This window comes from Pongo pygmaeus, chromosome 15, assembly GCF_028885625.2.
Source record: "Pongo pygmaeus isolate AG05252 chromosome 15, NHGRI_mPonPyg2-v2.0_pri, whole genome shotgun sequence".
Taxonomy (NCBI): domain Eukaryota; kingdom Metazoa; phylum Chordata; class Mammalia; order Primates; family Hominidae; genus Pongo; species Pongo pygmaeus.
Window position 1 is genome coordinate 43,889,869 of NC_072388.2, and position 23,649 is coordinate 43,913,517.

Here is a 23,649-nt window from a genome sequence, read left to right on the forward strand (position 1 = left end):
CCAAGTAGCTGGATTACAGGCATGTGCCACCACGCCCAACTAATTTTTTTTTTTTTGTATTTTTAGTAGAGATGGTGTTTCACCATGTTGGCTAGGCTAGTCTCGAACTCCTGGCCACAAGTGATCCACCTGCCTTGGCCTCCCAAAGTTCTTGGATTACAAATGTGAGCTGCTGTGCCCTAAACCTCCTTTCTTTATATATTACCCAGTCTCAATCATTTCTTTGTAGAGTGTGAGAATGGACTAATGCACTCCAGCTCCAGCTTATCACTTCAGGCCGAGGGGTGGTAACAGTTCCAAAGAGCTCAGCATCCCTGTAGCATCTCTTAACCGTATTCACACATCTGTAGATAGTTTATTTATTAAGTTATCTCCAAACCTCAGCTGAGTCTCCTGTTTTCTGCTGAGACCCATACTCTGGGAATGAACTAAGGCAGGTTAGTATACTCTTTCCTAGTGATATAAAAAGTGGATACTTTTGTTAAAAAAGAGGGCTCTTAACAGATGGAAAAAAATATAGATTTTTTTTCCTTTGGAAGTCTTTAAAAATAAGAGAAATGTCTTTTTTTTTGGGAATGGTTTCTGTCTAATAGATATGGTTAGAATATTAATGACAGTCAAATCTATGTGTGACCAAACCATTGTTGAGCACAGTTCTACTCAGCCATTTCAGTGCTTTTGTGCAGGTTTTTCTTTAAAATTTAAATACAATGTATCTTTTGCTGTTTATTTTTTAAATAAAAAATATCTCTTTTTTAAATAAAAAATATTCTTCCGGGCACGATGGCTCATGCCTGTAATCCCAGCACTTTGGGAGGCTGAGGAGGGTGGATCACAAGGTCAGGAAATCGAGACCATCCTGGCTAACATGGTGAAACCCCATTTCTACTAAAAATACAAAAAATTAGCCGGGCGTGGTGGTGGGCACGTGTAGTCCCAGCTACTCAGGAGGCTGAGGCAGGAGAATGGTGTGAACGTGGGAGGCGGAGCTTGTAGTGAGCTGAGATTGTGCCACTGTACTCCAGCCTGGGCGACAGAGCAAGACTCTGTCTCAAAAAAATAAATAAATAAAAAAATAAAAAATATTCTGTCATAATGTAGTGTTTTATTTTTTAAATAAAAACTAAAACATTCATCTGCCTCCCCCATTTATTATTATTTTTTTACCTGAGTCATCTTAAAGAGGAGTTTTTATAGAAGTACTTTCTTGGGTTTTGTTTATGATTATCTAAACCTGAGAGTTGATAACAGAATTAGAAAAATGTAAAATTTATTCCAGCTGTACTTTGGAAATTTTTTTTTTCTTCCAGATGTTTTTCTTCCTTTGGAAAATAGAAGCCAAGGCCATACTAATGTCCAAGGTTCAATAGTGGTTATGTTTTGGTTGAAAGCATAAATATAAAGATTAATTTTATTCTTATCAACATAATCTAGAGATGAATGTGTAATTTTTTAAACTGGTAGTTGAACCAATAGTAATTTCTCATATTTTTGCCTCTGTTTTAGGAGCGAGGCCGTTGAGAGAGAAACTCTGCCTGTGATGAAACAATTTTGAATTTTTTTTCTCTCTGCAGGAATGAGTTTATTGATAAGCAACAAAAAGCTCAAAACTCTTCTAGGAGTTTGGAGTTCCTATAGTTAGCCTTACATCCATTTTTTTAGGATGACTTCCTCGGAGCCAGAACTATTTTTCTGAGGCTCTTACAGATGGGAAAGATGGGAAACAGTGGAATAAGCTAAGGTCTTCCATATGTCACATCCATTCAAAAGGAACACATGGCAGGAACATGAGCTTTTGTTATCTTGGAAGCAGGATTTTTTGGGTTCTCTTCTCATTCTACATTTGCCAACTTTATGATGCTAGTTCATCTCATCCAACCAAGGTTTCATTAAACTTGGTTACTGACATCCAATATCTGTGATTCTTGGTTGAGTTTTACCTTTTGGACCAACATACCCTAAATATATAGGGCATAGTAGAATATGAACCTTGAGGAACTCCACTGATGAACTGGTACTATTGTAGTCTTTTAGAATACTCAATTCCCATGATTATAGAAGTCTTTGACAGCAGTTTTTCCTGATTTAGTGTTCCATGAAGCATAAGGTAAAGGATCTTTAGATGATCTTATCAGTAGGTGATATTTCTGGATGTCAGCCAATAGTCTCTTAGAATCTAAGGTTTAAGCTGGTTTCATTTGGAGTTCTTTACATTTAAGTCTGGCTACCACTGCCCAAGACCAATATTGTCTCTATTTCCAGATGTTCACTAGTGCCCCCTACTGATGAATGAAAAACTGATCGCTTATGACTTACACAATGTGTTAAATGTTTAATCTTACGAAATCCTAGTTCCTGCCAGCTTCCTTTTCTTTCTTCCAATAAAATGGCTTCTTTATACAGGTGTTGTAGTGGAGTTTATATATCTCCTATGAGAACCAAGACTGAGGCTTCATGGCTTAACATCATGTGGTAGGCAGGGACATACATCAACTAGATTTCTAGCTGTAACAATTTCCTATGGCTCCTGTAACAAATTACCACAAGCATCATAGTTTAAAACCACACAAATCTGTTTTATTGCAGTTCTGGAGGATAGAAATCCAAAATCAGTCTCACTGGGCTAAGAATAAGGTCAGAAAATGTGTTCTTTTCCAATTAGATAAGAGAATAAGAAACAGTTTATATTCATATGGAATGGACAATAATATTTGTTTATAGGTTTGTCCCAGGGCTGTTTTTAGTCCTCTTGTCTTCTGTCATAATACAGTTTGAAGAGATCTGGACCCTCTTGACATTTGGCAATACACTGATCAATTACTTTGATGACATTATTTTGATTGAGTTGGATTTGCAGGAGAGGGCTAGCACAGTGGAGGCAATGGCAGGGTATGCTCTAGTGTGTGAGAGACAGACCCTATGAAGATATAAGTGCTTGCTACATCTGTAAATACTTTAGGGGTTTATTGATAGGGCTGTGCCTGTATATATCCTCTAACATAAAAGACAAATTATTGCATCTTGTATCTCCTACATTAAAAAAGAAGCACAATACCTGATGGGCCTCTGAGTTCTGGAGGCAGCACAGTTCTACACCTAGGGATACTTCTCCAGCCAACATTCTGGATGACATAAAATGCTGCCAACTTTAAATCAGATCCGGAGTAGGAAATAGCAACAGGTCCAGGCTGGGGTGCAAGCAGCCCTGTCACTTGGGTCATACAATTTAGCAGAATTTATGATTATAAAGGTGTAAGTGGTAAGACAAGATTCTGTGTGGAGTTTGTTGCAAGTCCCAGTGGGCAAATTATAATGTTAGTCCCTTGGTTTCTGGAGCAAGGCAATGCCATTTTTGGTAGACAATGATATACCTTTTGATGTGCTCCTGAACCCTGGTGAAGACAGGATGCCTGACCATGGAGTATCAAGTAACCATGTATATATTATATAAATTCCCATCATGAGCTGGGTCCTATCAGACTTACCAAATAGAAACGTCAGATAGGCCAAGCAACAGTACATTGCAAGAAGGAGTTGGTACATTTAGGAGCAAGTATAATCATAACCAGATGGCTCAAACAAGCTTCACGAGTAGGTATTACAGACCTCCATGGCACCTATCACTGTTTTAACAGTGCCCTTTCATTCGTCTCATGCCTATGGTTCTATGGAGGATTCTACCCGAAGCACAAAGAAAAAAACTCAAGCTTGTTTTATGAATGGATCAGCTCAGTATGTAGATGAAAGTCAAAAATAGCCCCACTCAAAGATTGCTTTGAAAAGACAGAAGGTTCTTAGAACCATTGTCTACTACATGCTTTGCCCAAATGTGTTTCTCTCCCTGGTCTCACTGATACATTTTTTTCCCTCCTAACCATAGCTCTTGCCTCATTATATTTTAAAATCATTAACCTTTCAAATAATTTTATGGAATCCACTTACTTACCTCTTTTAAGAATTATTATCCATAACTTTGTCAAGTTTGGATATTATTAATTATGGATAATTATTATCCATAACTTTTTAGAGAGAGGACGTTACTCAACATGTAGATTGGTTACCTTTTTGACCCAAGAATTGTACATCATTGCCACAGCTCATGACCCTGCCAGTGTAATTTGTTTCTTGAGATATGGGGTAGTTTCATAAGACTTGGCTACTTCAGGGTTTTATCTCTGTGGTGATTAAAGGAATAATATTTAACCCAGAAATACTTATTAAACCTGCCAGTCTGTTAAGAAAAAAGAACATTGTTTAGGATATCTTTTGACAGTAAAAGGAAATGGTTTAGGAGGACGAAATAGGTTGGAAGTTTCTGATCAGGCTTTTATATTAAAAAAAAGATAAATGCAGGGAGAAGAAAAGGAAGTTACTCATGGAAACAAAGAAATTGGGCCTTAAAATCAGAAAGAGACCTGGGAGCATGAGGCCATTTATATTCGTGGCCTTTCTTTTCTTTCTTTTATTTTTTTTGAAATGGGAGTCTCGCTCTATTGCCAGGCTGGAGTGCAGTGGTGTGATCTTGGCTCACTGCAACCTCCACCTCTTGGGTTCAAGTGATTCTCCTGCCTCAGCCTCCTGAGTAGCTGGGTCTACAGGCATGCGCCACCACGCCCAGCTAATTTTTGTATTTTTAGTAGAGATGGGGTTTCACCATATTGGCCAGGATGGGCTCGATCTCTTGACCTCGTGATCTGCCTGCCTCGGCCTCCCAAGGTGCTGGGATTACAGGCATGAGCCACCGTGCCCGGCCATTCATGGCCTTTCTACATGAGCATTGTGAAAGAAATTCTCTTAAGCAAGTATGTCTTTTCTCTTCCTAATTAATTTCTGGAATTTTCTTTCAAGTCTGACTTGAGAATGCTATGAAATATATGTTATCTTCTAAAGCCAATCCCATTCGATCAGAGGACAGTTCAAGTTGATTATTATTACTGTTGGTATTATTATTATTTTGTTCTACCACAGGGCGTTTCCCTCCTATAAATGTGCACAAACAAGGTATATAAAGGAAGTTTCTCTAGAACATATTAAAATAAGCAATTTACCTTAATCTGTGAATTTGCCAGACTCAGAAGAAGCATTGGAATTTAACAGGTTTCCACTAGATGGCAAGCCGCCTCTTTGAATTTCTCAGTGACATCAAGCAAAAATATTGCTGCTGTTTAAAATGTACATCTTTGCGTGAGACAGCTGCGCTTGTATCAAAAACTAATAAAGGCACTGATTCACAAATTTAGCCAAATTCAGAATCAAGCTATTCAAACTGAAACTGAAAATATATTGTAATGTTTAAAAGTTTTATTTGGAGAATATGTATTCATTTATTAATTTAACAAATATGAAGTGCCTCCTATGTGTTTTTCATACTTTGTTTCATTTGCTCCCCCTAACAATGAGATTGGGTGTTCTTATTAGTCCCAATTAAGAGACTGGGAAACTGAGGCTTAGATAGATTAAATGATTTAGTAGTCCAAGATATACAGGTTTAAACTTACACAGTTTGTCCCAGAGCCTGCTCTCCTAACCACTACATCTTAGTGCCCACCATAAATAAATTACAGTAAATCAATATAATATGTGTAGCACTGTGTCATGTTTAAAAGGATTATTTTTTATTTTCTTCTTACAGACGTTAGCAGAGTTAAATCTTCTGGCATGACCTTTATGAAAGACTATGTATAAACAAGTAAAAATGATTGCAAAACACACTATATTAAAGCAAATAATGTCTGTACAGTGTTGCCTATATAAGCATATGCAAGATGAAAGGAAATGGCATAAAACTCTGCAAAAGTACTACAGAAAAAGACAAATATAAAGAGACAGAGTCAGAGAGAGACTGAGAGAAACATACATGTGAAAGAGAAATGAAACCATCTATAAGAAATCATAATTTCTGGCCGGGCGCAGTGGCTTATGCCTGTGATCTCAGCACATTGGGAGGTCGAGGTGGGAGGATACCTTGAGCTCAGGGGTTTGAGATCAGTCTGGACAACATTGCAAAACCCCATCTGCACCAAAAAGTACAAAAATTAGCTGGAGGTGGTGGTGCATGCCTGTAGTTCCAGCTACTCGGGAGGCTGAGGTAGGAGGATCACTTGAGTCCAGGAGTTCGAGGCTACAGTGAGCTGCGATCATGCTACTACACTTCAGCCTGGGTGACATAGTGGGACCTTGCCTAAAAAAAAAAAAAAAGAAAAAAAAGTAAAAAGAAACACTGGGTGTGGTGGCTCATGCCTGTAATCCCAGAATCCCAGCACTTTGGGAGGCTGAGGCGGGTGGATCACCTGAGGTCAGGAGTTTGAGACCAGCCTGGCCAACATGATGAAACCCTGTCTCTACTAAAAATACAAAAAATTAGATGGGCATTGTGGTGGGTGCCTGTAATCCCAGATGCTTGGGAGGCTGAGGCAGGAGAATCCCTTGAACCCAGGAGGCAGAGGTTGCAGTGAGCTGAGATTGCACCACTGTACTCCAGCCTTGGCAACAAAAAAAAAAAAAAAAAAAGAGAAATAATAATTTCTATAACAGAAACTGTTTCCTTGTGAATGTTTCTTGCTGTAGAAGAATTTTTCACAAATAGAAATTCAGTGAAATGAAAGTTTAAAAGACAAGAATATAAAACAACACAATGAAATTAAAAGGGAAGTGCAAGGTCAAGGAAACTCAGATGTAAAGCAGAATTTTAAATCTAATAAATATATTAAAAGAATAAAAAGCAGAATAGACATAGTTAAAATTTAAATTAATATGATGAAAAAAGGCATAAGTTACAGTGAATGAGAAGCAAGATGGAGATGAAGGCAATTAGGAAGAGGCTGTAGACATGGATGACTGACAAAATAATAGTCATCTCTGAAGTAGACAACAGATGGTGAGAAAAAGTATTCAGAGATATAATAATGGAAAATCTCTTTCATAATAAAGCACACACATCTAATAGGAAAAATTGATACTGAATTACCAACATTGAGAAGTGCCCTGTGTGTTACCGAGCATCAAGATTTTAACAACACAAAAGAATTCTTCAGATATCAAGTAGGAAAAGCAAGTTACTTAACAAGGGGAAATTCAACTTGTGTCAGACTTTTTACAGAAACATTTAGCACTGGAAGAAATAGAGGTGTCCACCACATTCTTAGACAAAATATTATATTCATCTATGTTATAATTCAAATATAAAGTATTCAGGGGATAAACATTTAAGAATTTTTTTTTTTTTTAGGGGTTGCGTTGCTCTCTGGTAAAGGCGTGCAGGTGTTGGCTGCACCCTCTGAGCTGGGATGAGCCATGCTCCTGGTGGAAGCAAGGGAGCCCAGCCGGAGCCATGGCCAGTACAGTGGTAGCAGTTGGATTGACCATTGCTGCTGCAGGATTTGCAGGCCGTTATGTTTTGCAAGCCATGAAGCATATGGAGCCTCAAGTAAAACAAGTTTTTCAAAGCCTACCAAAATCTGCCTATTATAGAGGTGGGTTTGAACCCAAAATGACAAAATGGGAAGCAGCATTAATACTAGGTGTAAGCCCTACTGCCAATAAAGGGAAAATAAGAGATGCTCATTGATGAATTATGCTTTTAAATCGTCCTGAAAAAGGAGGCTCTCCTTATATAGCAGCCAAAATCAATGAAGCTAAAGATTTACTAGAAGGTCAAGCTAAAAAATGAAGTAAATGTATGATGAATTTTAAGTTCATATTAGTTTATGTATATGAGTACTAAGTTTTTATAATAAAATGCCTCAGACTACAATTAAAAAAAAAAAGAATTTTTTTTTTTTTTAAACTCTAGTCAAGTGAAGTCCAGCTAATCCGGAAACTAATACAAAAATAGAGAACCCAGGAATAGAAACACACATCTAGTGAGAGTAGCAGTAAATTGGCTGGGCACAGTGGCTCATGCCTGTAATCCCAGAACTTTGGGAGGCTGAGGCAGGAGGATTGCTTGAGTTTAGGAGTTTGAGACCAGCCTAGAGAGACCCAACACTAAACATAGAGAGACCCAGTCACTAAAAAGTGAAAGCAAAGGCAAAAGCAAAACCAAAACCTAGCTGGGCAGTGTGGCACATGCCTGTTGTCTCAACTACTTGGGAGGCTGAAGTAGGAGGATCACTTGGGCTTGGGAGATTGAGGCTGCAGTGAGCCATGATCATGACACTACACTTCAGCCTGGGTGACAGAATAAGACTCTGTCTCCAAGAGAAAAACAGAGTGATGATAAGTGCTTGGCAGCAGTGTACCAAGTAATGGGGTTAAAAAGATGACTAAGGGTGTAATAGAGCTGAAGATTCAGAGATGTTAATCAATTAGAGTACAATGTATTAAGCGCTACTACATTGATAGAACAGAGAAAAGAGTAATTCTATATAGAGTAACTGATGTCTACAGCCATATGAACCTGAACATGCCCAGTCTCATCTATGTAGGGTAACTGAAACCTGAGACTTGGAGGATGAGCATCCAGAAGCTAAAAGGGACAGAGCGGACCATTCTAGGAAGGGGGAAGGAAGTCCAAAGGTTTAGCAGTATGAGTTGGCAGTGTGGAATGACTATATGGTAGGTCATGTGGAAGTGGAGAGATATAAGCCTGGAAAGTCATTAAGCAGCTTATGAAGGGATCTGTGTACAAATGGTTCCTGATTTACAATAGTTTGACTTAACAATTGTTTTTGGCTTTATGATGGTGCAAAAGTGATACGCGTTCAGTAGAAACCAGACTGAAAGTACCCATACAACAATTCCGTTTTTCACTTTTGGTACAATATTCAATACATTACATGAGACATTCAACACTTTATTTTAAAATAGGGATTGTGTTAGATGACTTTGCCTAAATGTAGACTAATGTAAGTGTTCTGAGCATGCTTACAGCAGGCTAGGCTGAGCTATGATGTTCAGTAGGTTAGGTATATTAAATGCATTTTCATTTTCATTTTCAATGATATTTTCAGCTTACGATGGGTTTATAGAGACCTATCTCTATTGTAAGTTGAAAAGCATCTGTACTTGCTAAGCGGTTTGGTCTTAATCCTGTGACACTGAAGGGTTTTGATGTGGGAAATGACTAATTTTTCCATTTAAAAGATGGTTGCTGAGGGCTGGGGTGGTGGAGGGGAAATAGGGAGTTGTTGCTCCATTGGCTTAAAGTTTCAGTTATGCTAGATGAATAAATTCTAGAGATCTGCTGTACAGCGTGCTTTCTTTTTTTCTTCCTTCATTTTAATTTTATTTTGTCATTTTATTTTACTTTTTTAGAGACAAGACCTCACTCTGTCTCCCAAGCTGGAGTACAGTGGAGCGATCATAGCTCACTGCAGTCTCTAACTCCTGGGCACAAGTGATCTGCTTGCAACAGCCTCTCAAGTAGCTGTAAATAAAAGTGTGCACCACCATGCCCAGTTAATTAAGAACATTTTTTGTTGTTGTTGTAGAGACAGAGTCTATATATGTTGCCTAGACTAGTCTCAAACTCCTGGGCTCAAGTGATCCTCCCGTCTTGGCCTCCCAAAGTGTTGGGATTACAGGCGTGAGCCACTTTGGCTGGCCCAGCATGGTTTCTTTAGTTAACAATGCAGTATTGTGTATTTAAAAATGGGTTAAGAGGGTGATCTCTTGCCAAGTGTTCTTACTATAAAATGAAACAAAATAAACCGTGCAAAGAGACACAAGGAAACTTTAGAAGGTAAGGGATATGTTTACTGCTTTGATTGTGGTGATGGTATCATGGGTGTATGCATATGTCTAAACTCATCAAATTGTATACATATGTGCTTTTTTTTTGGTTATATCAATGATACCTCAATAAAGCTGTTAAAAATCACTCTGGCAATAGCCTACCAACTGAAAAAAACCCAGGACCAGACAGATTTATAGCTAAATTCTACCAGATGTACAAAGAAAAGCTGGTACTATTCCTACTGAAACTATCCCAAAAAATTGAGGAGGAGGGACTCCTCCCTAAGTCATTATAAGAGGCCAGGATCATCCTGATACCAAAACCTGGCAAGGATACAACAACAACAACAAAGAACTTCAGGCCAATATCCTTTTTTCTTTTTTTTTCTTTTTTGACACGGGGTCTCACTCTGTCACCCACACTGGAGTGTGATCTTGGCTTACTGCAACCTCTGACTCCTGAGCTCAAGTGATCCTCCCACCTCAGCCTCCCGAGTAGCTGGGACCACAGGCATGCGTCACCTCACTCAGCTAATTTTTTGTATTTTTGGTAGAGACAAGGTCTTGCCATGCTGCCCAGCCTGGCCTTGAACTCCTGAGCTTAAGTGATCCACCTGCCTTGGCCTCCCAAAGTGCTGGGATTATAGGCATTAGCCACTGGACCTGGCCCAATATCCTTGATGAAAATCGATGCAAAATCCTCTACAAAATACTTGCAAATCGAATCCAGGAGCACATCAAAAAGCTTATAAACCACAATCAAGTAGGCTTTATTCCTGGGATGCAAGGTTGGTTCAACATACACAAATCAATAAATGTGTCATCACATAAACAGAACTAAAGATGAAAACCACAAGATTATCTCAATAGATGCAGAAAAGGCTTTTGATAAAATTCAACATCCATTCACATTAAAAACTCTAGTTACTAGGTATTGAAGGAACATACCTCAAAATAATAAGAGCCATCTATGACAAACCCATAGCCAACATCACACTGAATGGGAAAGAGCTGGAAGCATTCCGCCTGAAAACTGGCACAAGACAACAATGCCCTCTCTCACCACTCCTATTCAATATAGTATTAGAGATCCTGGACAGGGCAATCAGGCAAGAGGAAGAAATAAAAGGCTCCAAATAGGAAGAGAGGAAGTCAAACTATCCTTGTTTGCAAATGACATGATTCTATATCTAGAAAACCCCATAGTCTCAGCCCCAAAGCTCCTTCAGCTCATAAATTACTTCAGTAAAGTCTCAGGATACAAAATCAATGTTCAATAATAACTAGCATTCCTATACACCAACAACAGTCAAGCTGAGAGCCAAATCAGGAACGAACTCCCATTCACAATTGCCAAAAAAAGAATAAAATACCTAGGAATACAGCTAACTAGGGAGGCAAAAGGTCTCCACAAGGAGAACTACAAAGCACTGCTCAAAGAAATCAGATATTACACAAATAAATGAAAAAACATTCCATGCTTATGGGTAGGAAGAATCAATATCGTTAAAATTGCCATACTGCCCAAAGCAGTTTACAGATTCAATGCTATTCCTGTGAAACTACCATTGACATTCTTCACAGAACTGGAGAAAACTATTTTAAAATTCATATGGAACAAAAAAGAGCTCAAATAGCCAAGGCAATCCTAAGCAAAAAGAACAAAGCTAGAGGCATCACACTACCCAACTTCAAACTATACTGCAAGGCTACAGTAACCAAAACACCACTGGTACAAAAATAGACACATAGACCAACGGAATAGAATACAGAACCCAGAAATAAGGCCATACACCTACAACTATCTGATCTTCGACAAACCTGATAAAAACAAGCAATGGGGAAAAGATTCCCTATTCAATAAATGGTGCTAGGATAACTGGCTAGCCATATGTAGAAGATTGAAACTGGACCCCTTCCTTACATGATATACAAAAATTAACTCAAGATGGAATAAATACTTAAATATAAAACCCAAAACTACAAAAACTCTAGAAGAAAACCTAGGCAACACCATTCAGGACATAGGCACAGGCAAAGATTTCATGATGAAGACTCCAAAAGCGAGTGCAACAGAAGTGAAAATTGAAAAATGGGATCTAATTAAACTAAAGCATTTCTTCTGCACAGCAAACGAAACTATGAACAGAGTAAGCAACCTATGGAAGGGGAGAAAATGTTTGCAGATTATGCATCTGACAAAGGTCTAATATCCAGCATTCATAAAAAACTTAAATTTACAGGAAAAGATACAAACTCCGTTAAAAGTGGGCAACGGACTTTGAGCACTAAACTCTGATTTTTTTATCTTGCCCAAATTCCTATCTAAGGAATCTGGAGAGTCGTGCCCTACAAATCGTAAATTCTCATCAGATGGGTTTTATTTAACCCCATATATTGTGACTTACTTTCCAACCTGACTTTGGCATAACCTTATGAGACGAAGAAGAAAATCAAAATATTTTACCCCAAAACATGTTTCTTTGCTGTATCTTTAAATGGGCCTGCAAAGCTGTCCTTTGTTGGGGGAAATTTGCATGTGTAAAGAATCTCTATTAACATAGCTAGATCTTTTTCTCCCAGGCCCTCCCAATCCTAAAGAGATTAACTAAAAGTCTAGCACCTTTTAAAGATCTGAATAGGAAACCCTTGTTATCTATTGTCTCTAAAGGCAGCCACTATAAGACTTCAAAAGAAGTCTTGGTCTCCACGATCTTTTATCTTAACCTGAACATTTCCTTTCTATGATCCCAGATCTTTAGATAAACTCAACCAATTGTCAACCAGAAAATGTTTAAATTTACCTATAGCTTGAAAGCCCTCCCCACTTTGAGTTGTAAATGTATTTGACTGATGTCTCATGCCTCCCTAAAATGTATAAAACCAAGCTGTACCCTGACCACTTTGGGCACATGTTCTCACGCCCTCCTGAAGGCTGTGTCATGGGCCAGGGTCACTCATATTTGGCTCAGAATAAATCTCTCCAAATATTTTACAGAGTTTGACTTTTTGTCAACCACTTGAACAGGCATGTTTCAAAAGAAGACATATATGTGTCCAAAAAAACCTATGAAAAAAAGCTCAACATCACTGATCATTGGAGAAATGCAAATCAAAACCACAGTGGGATACCATCTCACACCAGTCAGAATGGCTATGAGAACACATGGACACAGGAAGGGGAACATCACACACCGGGGCCTGTTGTGGGGAGCAGTGGGGGGAGGGGTAGCATTAGGAGATATACCTAATGTTAAATGATGAGTTAATGGGTGCAGCACACCAACATGGCACATGTATACATATGTAACAAACCTGCACATCGTGCACATGTACCCTAAAACTTAAAGTATAATAAAAAAAGTCAGAAAATAACAGCAGCTGGTGAGGTTGTGGAGAAAAAGGAATGCTTATATACTGTTGGTTTGAGTATAAATTAGTTCAACCATTATGGAAGACAGTGTGGCAATTCCTCAAAGACATAAAGACAGAAATACTATTTGATCCAGCAATCCCATTACTAGGTATATACCCCCCAAAACATAAATCATCCTGTTAGAAAGACACATGCACGTGTATGTTCATTGCAGCACTATTCACAATAGCAAAGACACAGAATCAATCTAAATTCCCATCAATGTTAGACTGGATTAAAATAATGTGGTACATTTACATGATGGAATACTATGCAGCCATAAAAAGGAACAAGATTGTGTCCTTTGCGGGACATGGATGGAGCTGGAGGCCATTATCCTTGGCAAACTAATGTAGGAACAGAAAAATCAAATACTTCATGTTCTCACTTGTAAGTGGGAGCTAAATGATGAGACCACATGGACACATAGAGGGGAACAACACACACTGGGGCCTATCAGAGGGTGGAGGTTAGGAGGGGGGACAGGATCAGGAAAAATAACTAATGAGTACTAGGCTTAGTATCTGGGTGTTGAAATAATCTGTATAACAAACCCCCATAACACAAGTTTACCTATGTGACAAACCTGCAGATGTACCCCAGAACTTAAAATAAAAGTTAAAAAAAATTAAAGCCAGAAGAAAAAAAACAACAAAATGTTGAAGTGGTTAATTGCTTGAGGTTCTTTGGGAGCAGTTTTGCCCAGGGATAGGACATAGGGCTTCTCCCCACAACATACAGGAAGGGTGACAGAAAAAAGACAAGGACCTGCCTCATGATTCTCTATTACACTGTCATGTCCATACACTCTTCTGCACAACAAGTCTATATTGTGTTTCCTATTTCAAATGCAATTTTGCATTTGGCATTACAGTTTTCTTCTTGCCTTTGTCTTAGATGTGCTTCTTTGATTTCTGTATAGCTGTGTCATTTTGTCTTATTTAGTAGCATCTTTTGCAATTTTACGAGCAGTTAGCATACTGAAAGAATGAATGATGTTACTTGTTTTCCTTGGCCAAAGACAATTTTTATGTAACCCTCATTCTTGCCACCATAGTCAGTTATTTGTTCATTGTTTGACAAGTTCATACAATTTTTTATTCCAGTTAATTTAAAAGGAATGCAGGATTCAATAATACATCTATTATTAATGTGTTTTAGTTATTTAAATGGGAGTACAGGATTCTGGCTGTGGAGGATCAGAGCTAGAAGATACTTTAAAAGTGTACTATGATAATGTTTTTCAAACTTTAATATGCATATGAATCAATCAGGGTTGTGTTTAAAATGCAGAGTTGGCATGGGGCCTGGGTTCTGCATTTTTGACAAGCTTCTAAGTGAGGTCAATGGGACTGATCTACAAACCACACTTTGATAGCAAGGTACAATGACACAAGTAAAAATACCCCAAAATATCCTATTTCTACAATTATATAATAAATACAACTTAAAAATTCTCTGTTTGACTGTATCTTACACTTGGGCCATGAATCCATCAGGAAGCTCAGCAAATGCCACTGCTATAGTGTGACATTTAAATTAAAAATAGGTCATTCAGTGGGTTGTGCATGGAGGCTCATGCCTGTAATCCCAACATTTTGGGAAGTTGAGACTGAAGGATGGCTTGAGGCCAGGAGTTTGAAACCAGCCTGGGCCACATAACAAGACCCTGTTTCTACAAGAAACAAACAAACAAACAAACAAAATTAGCTGAACATGGTGGCACACACCTATAGTCCTAGCTACTTGGGAGACTGAGGTGGGAGGATCCCTTGAGCCCAGGAGTTTGAGGTTGCTGTGAGCTATGATTGTGCCACTGCATCCCAGCCTGGGTGACACCTAAACTCTGTCTCTGTTTGTTTTACATGAGTTACACTGAAGTTACTTCTACAGAGTGATATTTTTTATCCCGTGATGTCCTGAGGTGGTATTACTCTCTGGTGGCAGTTGCCCTTGCTGTGGTCAATCCCCATCACAAATTAGGCTGTGTAGTCACTTACTTTCCAAAGGTAAAGAAAAAAACAGCATTTTTTACTGAACTATAGTTACCTTGGCATACTTACAGAAAAACACTCAGTGTATTATAAAAATAAGGCCAGGCCAGGTGCAGTGGCTCATGCCTGTAAGCCCAGCACTGTGGGAGGCTAAGGCAGGAGGATCACTTGAGGTCAAGAGTTCAAGATCAGCTTGGGCAACAGAGTGAGGCCCTGTCTCTACAAAAATTTAAAAAAAAAAATTAGTTGGGCATAGCATGTGCCTGTTGTCCTACTACAGGACTATCTACTCTGAAGGCTGAGATGGGAAGAGTGTTTGAACCCAGGAGCTCAAAGTTGCAGTGAGCTATGATCATGCTAGCGTACTCCAGCTTGGATGACAGAGTGAGACCCTGTCTCTTAAATAAATAAATAAATAAATAAATAAATAAATAAATAATAAGGCCTGATATTATGTGATTTCATTAAATTAAAATTCATGTGGAGGAAAAGAAACACTTTAGTGGTATAATATTCTAAGTTCAGATTTAGTTTATATTGAATTCTTATAGCAGTCTGGGTTAAATATAAAACTTTTAAAAGAAAATAGCAGGAAAAGTAGAATTAATTATATTGGCAAACATTTTATTATTCATAAATGAGTAGTTACCACTTTGCTTAAAAATAGCTTTAGAGTGGTGTTTGGAACCCATTTTTTTACATGCTTGTAATTCAGGATAATTTTAGCAGACTTTTTCATCTCTGATAAAAAGGGCTTCTTTTGGCTGGAAAGGCGCCACCCCTGTTTTCCATTTTCGTCATGCATTCCATACACAGCCTGTGTGTAATAGTAATAAAGTTGTGTGGTAGACGCCTAACCAGGCTCATGAATGTGGTATTCCTCCTTTGCCATTTGTGCTTTTTCTCTGAAACTGAAAAAGGCGCTAGAAAAGTACAGAGAGTGCACAGTTTCTCCTGAAAGTTATGGCTGCCCCATCTCTGTTGACATCTATTAAGATTCAGGCAACAGGAGATCCTCACTTTAAGGTACAAGGGAGTGTTATTTTGGCTTTACATGAGGTGGTGGTGGTTGTTTTTGTCTCTGAACATCTGCAACTGTCTCAGGATTGTGCTGTGTACTAAAAATAAAGCAACTATAGCTTGTGATTCACTTTGTTTTCACTGAGTCAGGGCTGTAGATTCCAGGGAAGATTCAATGACATAGGAGAGTTGTAAAAATGGAAATAAAATTGCTGAATCTGAAATGAAGATGATCATAGTAACTTGTGCATGCTAAAAATCAAGCCTAATATCCGGAAGCTCTGACTTCTTCTAGATTTTACATGAGGAAATCATTTTAATATTGTATTGTTACAGTGCTCATGATTACCTGGAACCCTTCAGGACTCTTTACATGGAGCTGTTCACCACGGATATTTGCATGAGAAATGATATATATTAGAGTTTATGTTTAAAAGAAATCAGCAGATCATATCTCTCCAAATCAATTTCACTCAAGGCAACACTTTTAATAAATTTTCAGCACAATTCAATCACCATTGTGGAAAGAAGGAATTAAAAACCTAGGTAAGGATGTGATTAGCCAGTATAGGCTTATGAACAGACAGACACCTACAATAGAAGAACTCTCCTGGCAGAACACTTTCTCTCACAACTCAAAAATTTCATCTTTAGAAATTAATTTCTATTGGCCTTGCAGGCTTTTGATCTTTTAAAGCTTTCACACTAAAATATAAACATGCTTTCAAGGCATAGTATACTAAAAATGCAGGAACTGGATTTGTAACTAGTTTGAAGGCAGTGTTCAAATAGTGCCTAAGGTATATCTCTAGTAATGTGTCTTTGAAAAGTTGGGTTCAACATTTTAAAATTATTTTGTTAAAATGACATACTCATTAAATTGGCAAATGATGAAGCTGGGAGACATAGCTAATATGTCAGATGATAGCATTAAAATCTAAGTGATCCTAATTAGCTGGAACAGGAATAGAAGGCCAAATTTAAGAGAATGAAATTTTTGACCACTAGAGTTAAAGTGCTGCTTTTTTCTTTTCTTTCTTTTTCTTTTCTTTTTTTTAGGTGACTAAACAACAACCATCAACAAACCCGTGCATAATGTATAATGTAGCACATGTGGTAACATCTCAGGGCTACTGTTGACTGTAAACTTAAAATAGGTGACAGTGTGATGTAGTTGCAAAAACAAAAAAAACACCCCTGACAAAAATCCCTTAAACTCGTAATGCAAACATTGATCATATCACAAAGGAAGTGATATCCTCTCTTCCCTGTAAAACATATTTGGTGGATTGTGTTTAATTCTGGGTGTCACATTTTGAAAATGACTGATCTACTGGAGTATATTCAGAGAAGAGTGAATTGAAGCCATATCACATGAGTTGTAGTTGAGAATAGAAAATGTATAAAATGGAACAGAGGAACTTGGATGGACTTGATTCTATCTTTAAATAGCTAAAAGATTCTCACGTAGAAGAATTATATTTATTCCAGGACACCCCAGAGGCCGATTTAGAAGCATGAGCATGTTAGAGAAATAGAAAGGTATATTTTGGTTAAAAAGTTATCTGTAAATGGATGTTTTTCTTTAAAGGAATTCTGCCATAACTAGAAATTCAAGTATTTGAGTGGAGACTTGTCAACTATTTGTCAGGAATCTTGTGGAAGATATTTTATGTTTAATACTTTCTGCTATTCTTAGTGAGCATCTTAAAGGACATCAAGGTGCAGTCAATAGTGGAATACAAATTAGGTGCTGGGAGTTAGGGAGAAATAGTACAATAAGGAGAAGTAATCTTAAAAAGAGAGAATACCAAGTCAGACTTTTTTTTTTTTAAACATTTAGTGGGTACACGTGCAGGTTTGTTACATGGATATATTGCATGATGCTGAGGTTTGAGCTTCAATTGAATTACCCAAATAGCATAGTATCCAATAGGTAGTTTTCAACCATTCCTCATGTCCCTCTCCCCCTTTTAAGAGTCCCCAGGGCCTATTGTTTTCATTTTTATGTCCATGCCTATGTAATGTTTAGGTGTGACTTATAAGGGAGAACATGTGATATTTGGTTTTCTGTTTCTGTGTTAATTCGCTTAACATAATGGCCTGTAGCTGCCTCCATGTTGCTGCAAAGTGCATAACTTTGTTCTTTTTTATGGCTGTGTAGTATTCCATGATATATATGTACCACATTTTCTTTATCTAATCCGGTATTGATGTGCACCTGTATTGATTCCATGTCTTTGCAATTGTAAATTGTTCTGCAATAAACATGTTAATACAGGTGATGTTTTGGTAGAATGATTTATTTTTCTTTGGTTATATACTCAGTAATGGGATTGCTGGGTCGAATGGCAATTCTGTTTTTAGTTATTTGAGAACTCTCCAAACTGCTTCCCACATGTGCTGAGCTAATTTACAATCCCACCAACAGTGTATGAGTATTCCCTTACTCAGCAATCTCACCAATATCTGCTATTTTTTTTTTTTACTTTTTCATAGTAGCCATTCTGACTGGTGTGAGATGGTATCTCGTTGTGGTTTTGATTTGCATTTCTCTGATTATTAGTGATGTTGAGCTTTTTTTTTCATATTTCTTGGCCACTTGCGTGTTTTCTCTTGAGAAATGTCTATTCATGTCCTTTACCCACTTTTTAATGGGGTTGTTTGTTTTTTTTCTTGTTGATTTAAGTTTCTTATAGATTCTGGATATTAGTTCTTTGTCAGATGCATAGTTTGCACATATTTTCTTCCATTCTGTAGGTTGTCCATTTACTCTATTGATTGTTTCTTTTGCTGTGCAGAAGTTCTTTAGTTTAATTAGGTCCTAATTGTCAATTTTTGTTTTGTTGCATTAGCTTTTAAGGACTTAGTCATAAATTATTTCCATAAACCAATGCCCAGAAGAGTATTTCCTAGGTTTTCTTTATTTTTGTAGTTTGAAGTTTTACATTTAAGTGTTTAATCCATCTTGAGTTAGTTTTTGTAAATGGTGAGTGGTGGGGGTCAAGTTTCATTCTTCTGCATATAGTTAGCCAGTTTTCCCAGCACCATTTATTGAATAGGAGATCTTTTCACCATTGTCTGTTTTTGTTGGCTTTGTCAAAGAACAATTGGCTGTAGGTATGTAGCTTTATTTCTACGTTCTTTATTCTGTTCCGTTGGTCCATGTGTTTATTTATTATTTATTTTGAGTTGGACTTTTGCTCTTGTTGCCCAGGCTAGAAGGCAATGATGTGACTTTGGCTCACTGCAACCTCCGCCTCCTGGGTTCAAGTGATTCTCCAGCCTCAGCCTCCTGAGTAGCTGGGATTGCAGGCACCACCACCATGCCTGGCCAATTTTATGTATTTTTAGTAAAGATGGGGTTTCACCATGTTGGCTAGGCCGGTCTTGAACTCATGACCTCGGGTGATCCACCCACCTCAGCCTCCCAAAGTGCTGGTATTACAGGCGTGAGCCACTGTGCCTGGCCAATGCTTTCAACTTTTGAGCATTCAGTATAATATTGGTTATAAGTTTGTCATAGATGGCAATTTTTATTTTGAGGTGTATTCCTTTGATGCCTAGATTGTTGATGCCTAGATTTTTTTTTTTTAATCATTAAGGATGTTGGATTTTATTGAGTGCTTTTTCTGCATCTATTGAGATAATCTTGTGGTTTTTGTTTTTAGTTCTGTTTATGTGATGACACTTTTGTTGATTTGTATATGTTGAACCATCCTTGCATCTCAGGCATAATGCCCATTTGATCCTGGTGGATTATCTTTTTGATGTGCTGCTGGATTTGGTTTGCTAGGGTTTTGTTGATTTTGCATCTATACGTATCAAAGATACTGGCCCATAGTTTTCATTTTTCATTAGTGTATTCTTGTTTTTCTGGTTCCTTTAGGTGAGACGTTAGGCTGTTAACTTGAGATCTGTCTATCTTCTTGATATAGGTGTTCAGCATTATAAACTTTCCTCTTAACGTGGCTGTTGCCACATCCCAGAGGTTCTGGTATATTGTGTCTCTATTTTCATTTGTTTCAAAGAATTTTTTGATTTCTGCCTTAATTTTATTATTTACCCAAAAGTCATTCAGGAGCAAGTTGTTCAGTTTCTATGTATTTGTGTGGTTTTGAGAGTTCCTCTTGGTATTGATTTATATTTGTATTCCACTGTGTTCCAAGAAAATGCTTATTATGCTTTTAGTATTTTTGAATTTATTAGACTTGCTTTATGACTGAGTAGGTGGTCAATCTTAGAGTATGTTCTGTGTGCAGATGAGAAGAATGCATATTTTTGGTTGTTGGGTGGAGTTCTGTAGGTACCTATTAGGTCCAATCAGTCAAGTGCTGAATTTAGTATTAAATCTGTTAGTTTCTGCCTCAGTGATGTGCCTAATGTTCTCAGTGGGGTGTTGAAGTTCCCCCATTATTATTGTGTAGTTGTCTAAGTCTGTTTTGTAGCTCTGGTATTAATTGTTTTATAAATCTGGGTGCTCTATTGTTGGGTGCATATATATTTAAAATAGTTAAATCTTCTTGTTGAATTGAATCATTTATCATTATATAATGCCCTTCTTTGTCATTTTTTACTGTTGTTTGTTTAAAATCTGTTTTATCTGATACAATAATAGCAATCTCTGCCCTTTTTTGTTTTTCATTTTCATGACAGATCTTTCTCTATCCCTTTATCTGATTCCATAGGTGTCATTACATGTGATATGGGTCTTGAGGACAGCAGAAAGCTGGGTCTTGTTTTTTAATCCAATTTGCCACTCTATGTATTTTAAGTGGAGTACTTAGGCTATTAACATTCAAGGTTAATGTTTACATGTGAGGTTTTATTCCTGTCGTGGTGTTTCTAGCTAGTTGTTTTGTATTCTTGACTGTGTAGTTGCTTATAGGCCCTGCAGGCTATGTAATTACATGTGCTTTAGTGGTAGCAAGTATTGTTCTTTCATTTCCATGTTTAGAACTCCCTTAAGCATCTCTTGTAAGGCCGTTCTGGTGGTGACAAATTCCCTTAGTGATTACTTGTTTGGGAAAGACTTTATTTCTCCTTTGTTAATAAAGCTTAGCTTGGAAGGATGTGAAATTTTTTGTCGGAATTTCTTTTCTTTAAGAATGCTAAAAATAGGCCCTCAGTGTCTTCTGGCTTGTAAGGTTTCTGCTGAGAAGCCCACCGTTAGTCTGATTGAATTCCCTTTATAGCTAATATGGCTCTTTTCTCTAGCTTCCTTTGAGATGTTTTCCTTTTTGTTGAGCTTGGAAAGTCTGATGACTGTGTGCCTTGGTGATGGTCATCTTCTATAGTATCTTGCAGGAGTTCCCTGGATTTCTCGTATCTGTATATTAATGTCTCTGGTGAGACTGGGGAAACTTTCCTGGATTATATCCTGAAATATGTTTTCCAAATTGCTTACCTTCTTCTCTGTCAGGAATGCTAATCAGTCATAGGTTTGGTCGCTTTACATAATCCCATATTTTTTGGAGGCTTTGTTCATTTAAAAAAAATTCTTAATTTTTTTTTTCTGACAGGATTGATTCAAAGGACCAGTCTTCATGCTTTGAAGTTCTTTCTTCTGCTTTTGTCTAGTCTGTTGTTAAGGCTTCCAATTGTATTTTGTAATTCTTGTAGTGAATTTTTCAATTCCAAAAGTTCTGTTTGGTTCTTTCTTAATATAGCCGTCTCATCTGTTAAATCTTGGTTTGTTTTTCTGGCTTCATTGGATTGGATTTCAACTTTCTCTTGGATCTCATTGGGTTTCCTTGCCATCCAGATTCTGAATTCTATATCTGTCATTTCAGACATTTCAATCTGATTAAGATCTATTGCTAGGGAGCTAGTGTGATCCTTTGGAGGTGAATAAACACTCTTGCTTTTTGTATTGTTGGAGTTCTTGCACTTATTCCTCCTCATTTGAGGGACTGATGCTTCTTTTTCTTTTTGAATTTGCTGTGATTTGGATGAGGCTTTCTTGAGTTCTTATTATGTTTCCCTTGTGGGTATGATTGTGGTCCATGTTGGGTATAATTGATTAGCTTTGTTTCTGGGTGCTTCAGAAAGCCAAGGCTCTGTATGGGTTCCTTGGTTTCAGATAGACTCCTGTGGTAGATTTTACAGGCATTGCATTGTTTGTTTAGTGGTATAATTCAGGCTGTGGTCTAGTAGATGATGCTTAAAAGATGGAGTTGGCATATAAGCTCTTATTCAGCTCCGTTTGTCTTCAGTGGGGGCAGAGGTGCCAGATAAATTTGAAAAGTGTGCCCCCTGCTTGCCTGTTTGCACTCATCCCTATTGTATTTCAGTATGTCTGCAACAGTGCACTGGGGAGAGGATGTGGGTTAGGAGGAAGAGAGGACTACCTCTCCAAGTCTGTTCCTGGGCCTTGGTGGTACTCTCTTCAGCTGTGTGTGCTGTGTCCATATTTCCTTTGTCTCAAAAGGGGCTTTGGTGGGCTGCAATCCCCACTCCCTCAGGGGTGGTTCATGCTGAGGGTAAGATCACCAGGTGACCGCAATTATCTGGGAACCTGCTGGTCCTCTGTGCTTGCCAAAGTCAGAGTGGGTTGTGGGGTTCAGATGTCCTGGTTCAGTAGATCAAGGGTGGAGGATTCCCAGGCAGGGCAGTGGCACTGCTGATATACAACTGGTATGGTGCCTGTGGCCTGGAGTTTTCAGACCGTCAGGTGGCTGTGGGTCTTGCCCAGCTCATGCACCCCTGACCCAGCTGGTTGCTGGCATTCACCCTGGCAGGAGGCCCAAATGGCTAAGGCCTCCTGCCAGGGTGAATGCCAGAGACACCTCTTCAACCACGGTGTCTGTGTTACCTCTCTGTTGACTTTTAGTATTTTTCCTCAAAAAATCTGACTGAAGTGTGAAGCCATCTGTGCCAAGATTGCTGAGCTGTTCCAGGCATTCCAGGCTGTGAGGCTCCCTGGGGAAGAAGCCATGGCTATCAGGCCATGCATGCCCTCCTGGTCCAGTTTTACTAAAGGAGGTTCACCCAACTTCTCTGCTGGTACATGAACCTATGCCACACTCTTCTCTGTGTTCTGACAGTGGGAGCTTCTCCCCCACTTGAGATCAGGCCACAAATCTCTGCTCGATACCCCAGGGCAGTGTGCTCGAGTCCTGAACAGTTGGGATCAGGTCCACAGATTTTTCTGTTGGTCCCTCAGGGTCAAGCACCAGCTGTGATGGGGGTGCTGAACTGCCCCAAGGCTTCCAATACAACTCTCAGGTGGGGCAGTGAAGGCTGTGTTGTGGGTACCCTCCTGCAGAAATGGCCAGGTAGGTGGCCTTGATAGGGGCCAGCAGGCAAGAAGGCACATGGATCAGATGCACCTCAATCCTGCGGCAATGGCAATAGGGCCTGTCTTGAGCATGTGAATGTTCCTGCTTCCCCTCAGTTGAGCGGACAGCAGTTGCTGCAACCTCTCACTGCAAGAAGGAGAACCTTGGCAGATGGGCTCCTATGACTACATTTTGCTGCAACTGTACAGCACACTGAAGTCTTCTGGGCTCTGCATGGGTTCAAGCTGTGCCTCTGTTTGTTCTC

The 23,649-nt window shown here is 38.5% G+C and overlaps 1 protein-coding gene across 1 annotated transcript in view; it reads left to right on the plus strand.

The window, feature by feature from the left end:
* Positions 1 to 18,387, plus strand: part of LOC129012334 (uncharacterized) — a 52,276-nt gene extending 33,889 nt beyond the window's left edge. The window contains exons 4-5 of the mRNA XM_054447980.2: positions 7,229 to 7,472; positions 16,441 to 18,387. Of these exons, the coding sequence (XP_054303955.1) occupies positions 7,229 to 7,472; positions 16,441 to 16,508 (312 nt within the window). The 3' untranslated portion in view covers positions 16,509 to 18,387. The remainder of the gene's footprint in view (positions 1 to 7,228; positions 7,473 to 16,440) is intronic.
* Positions 18,388 to 23,649: the final 5,262 nt, after the last annotated feature.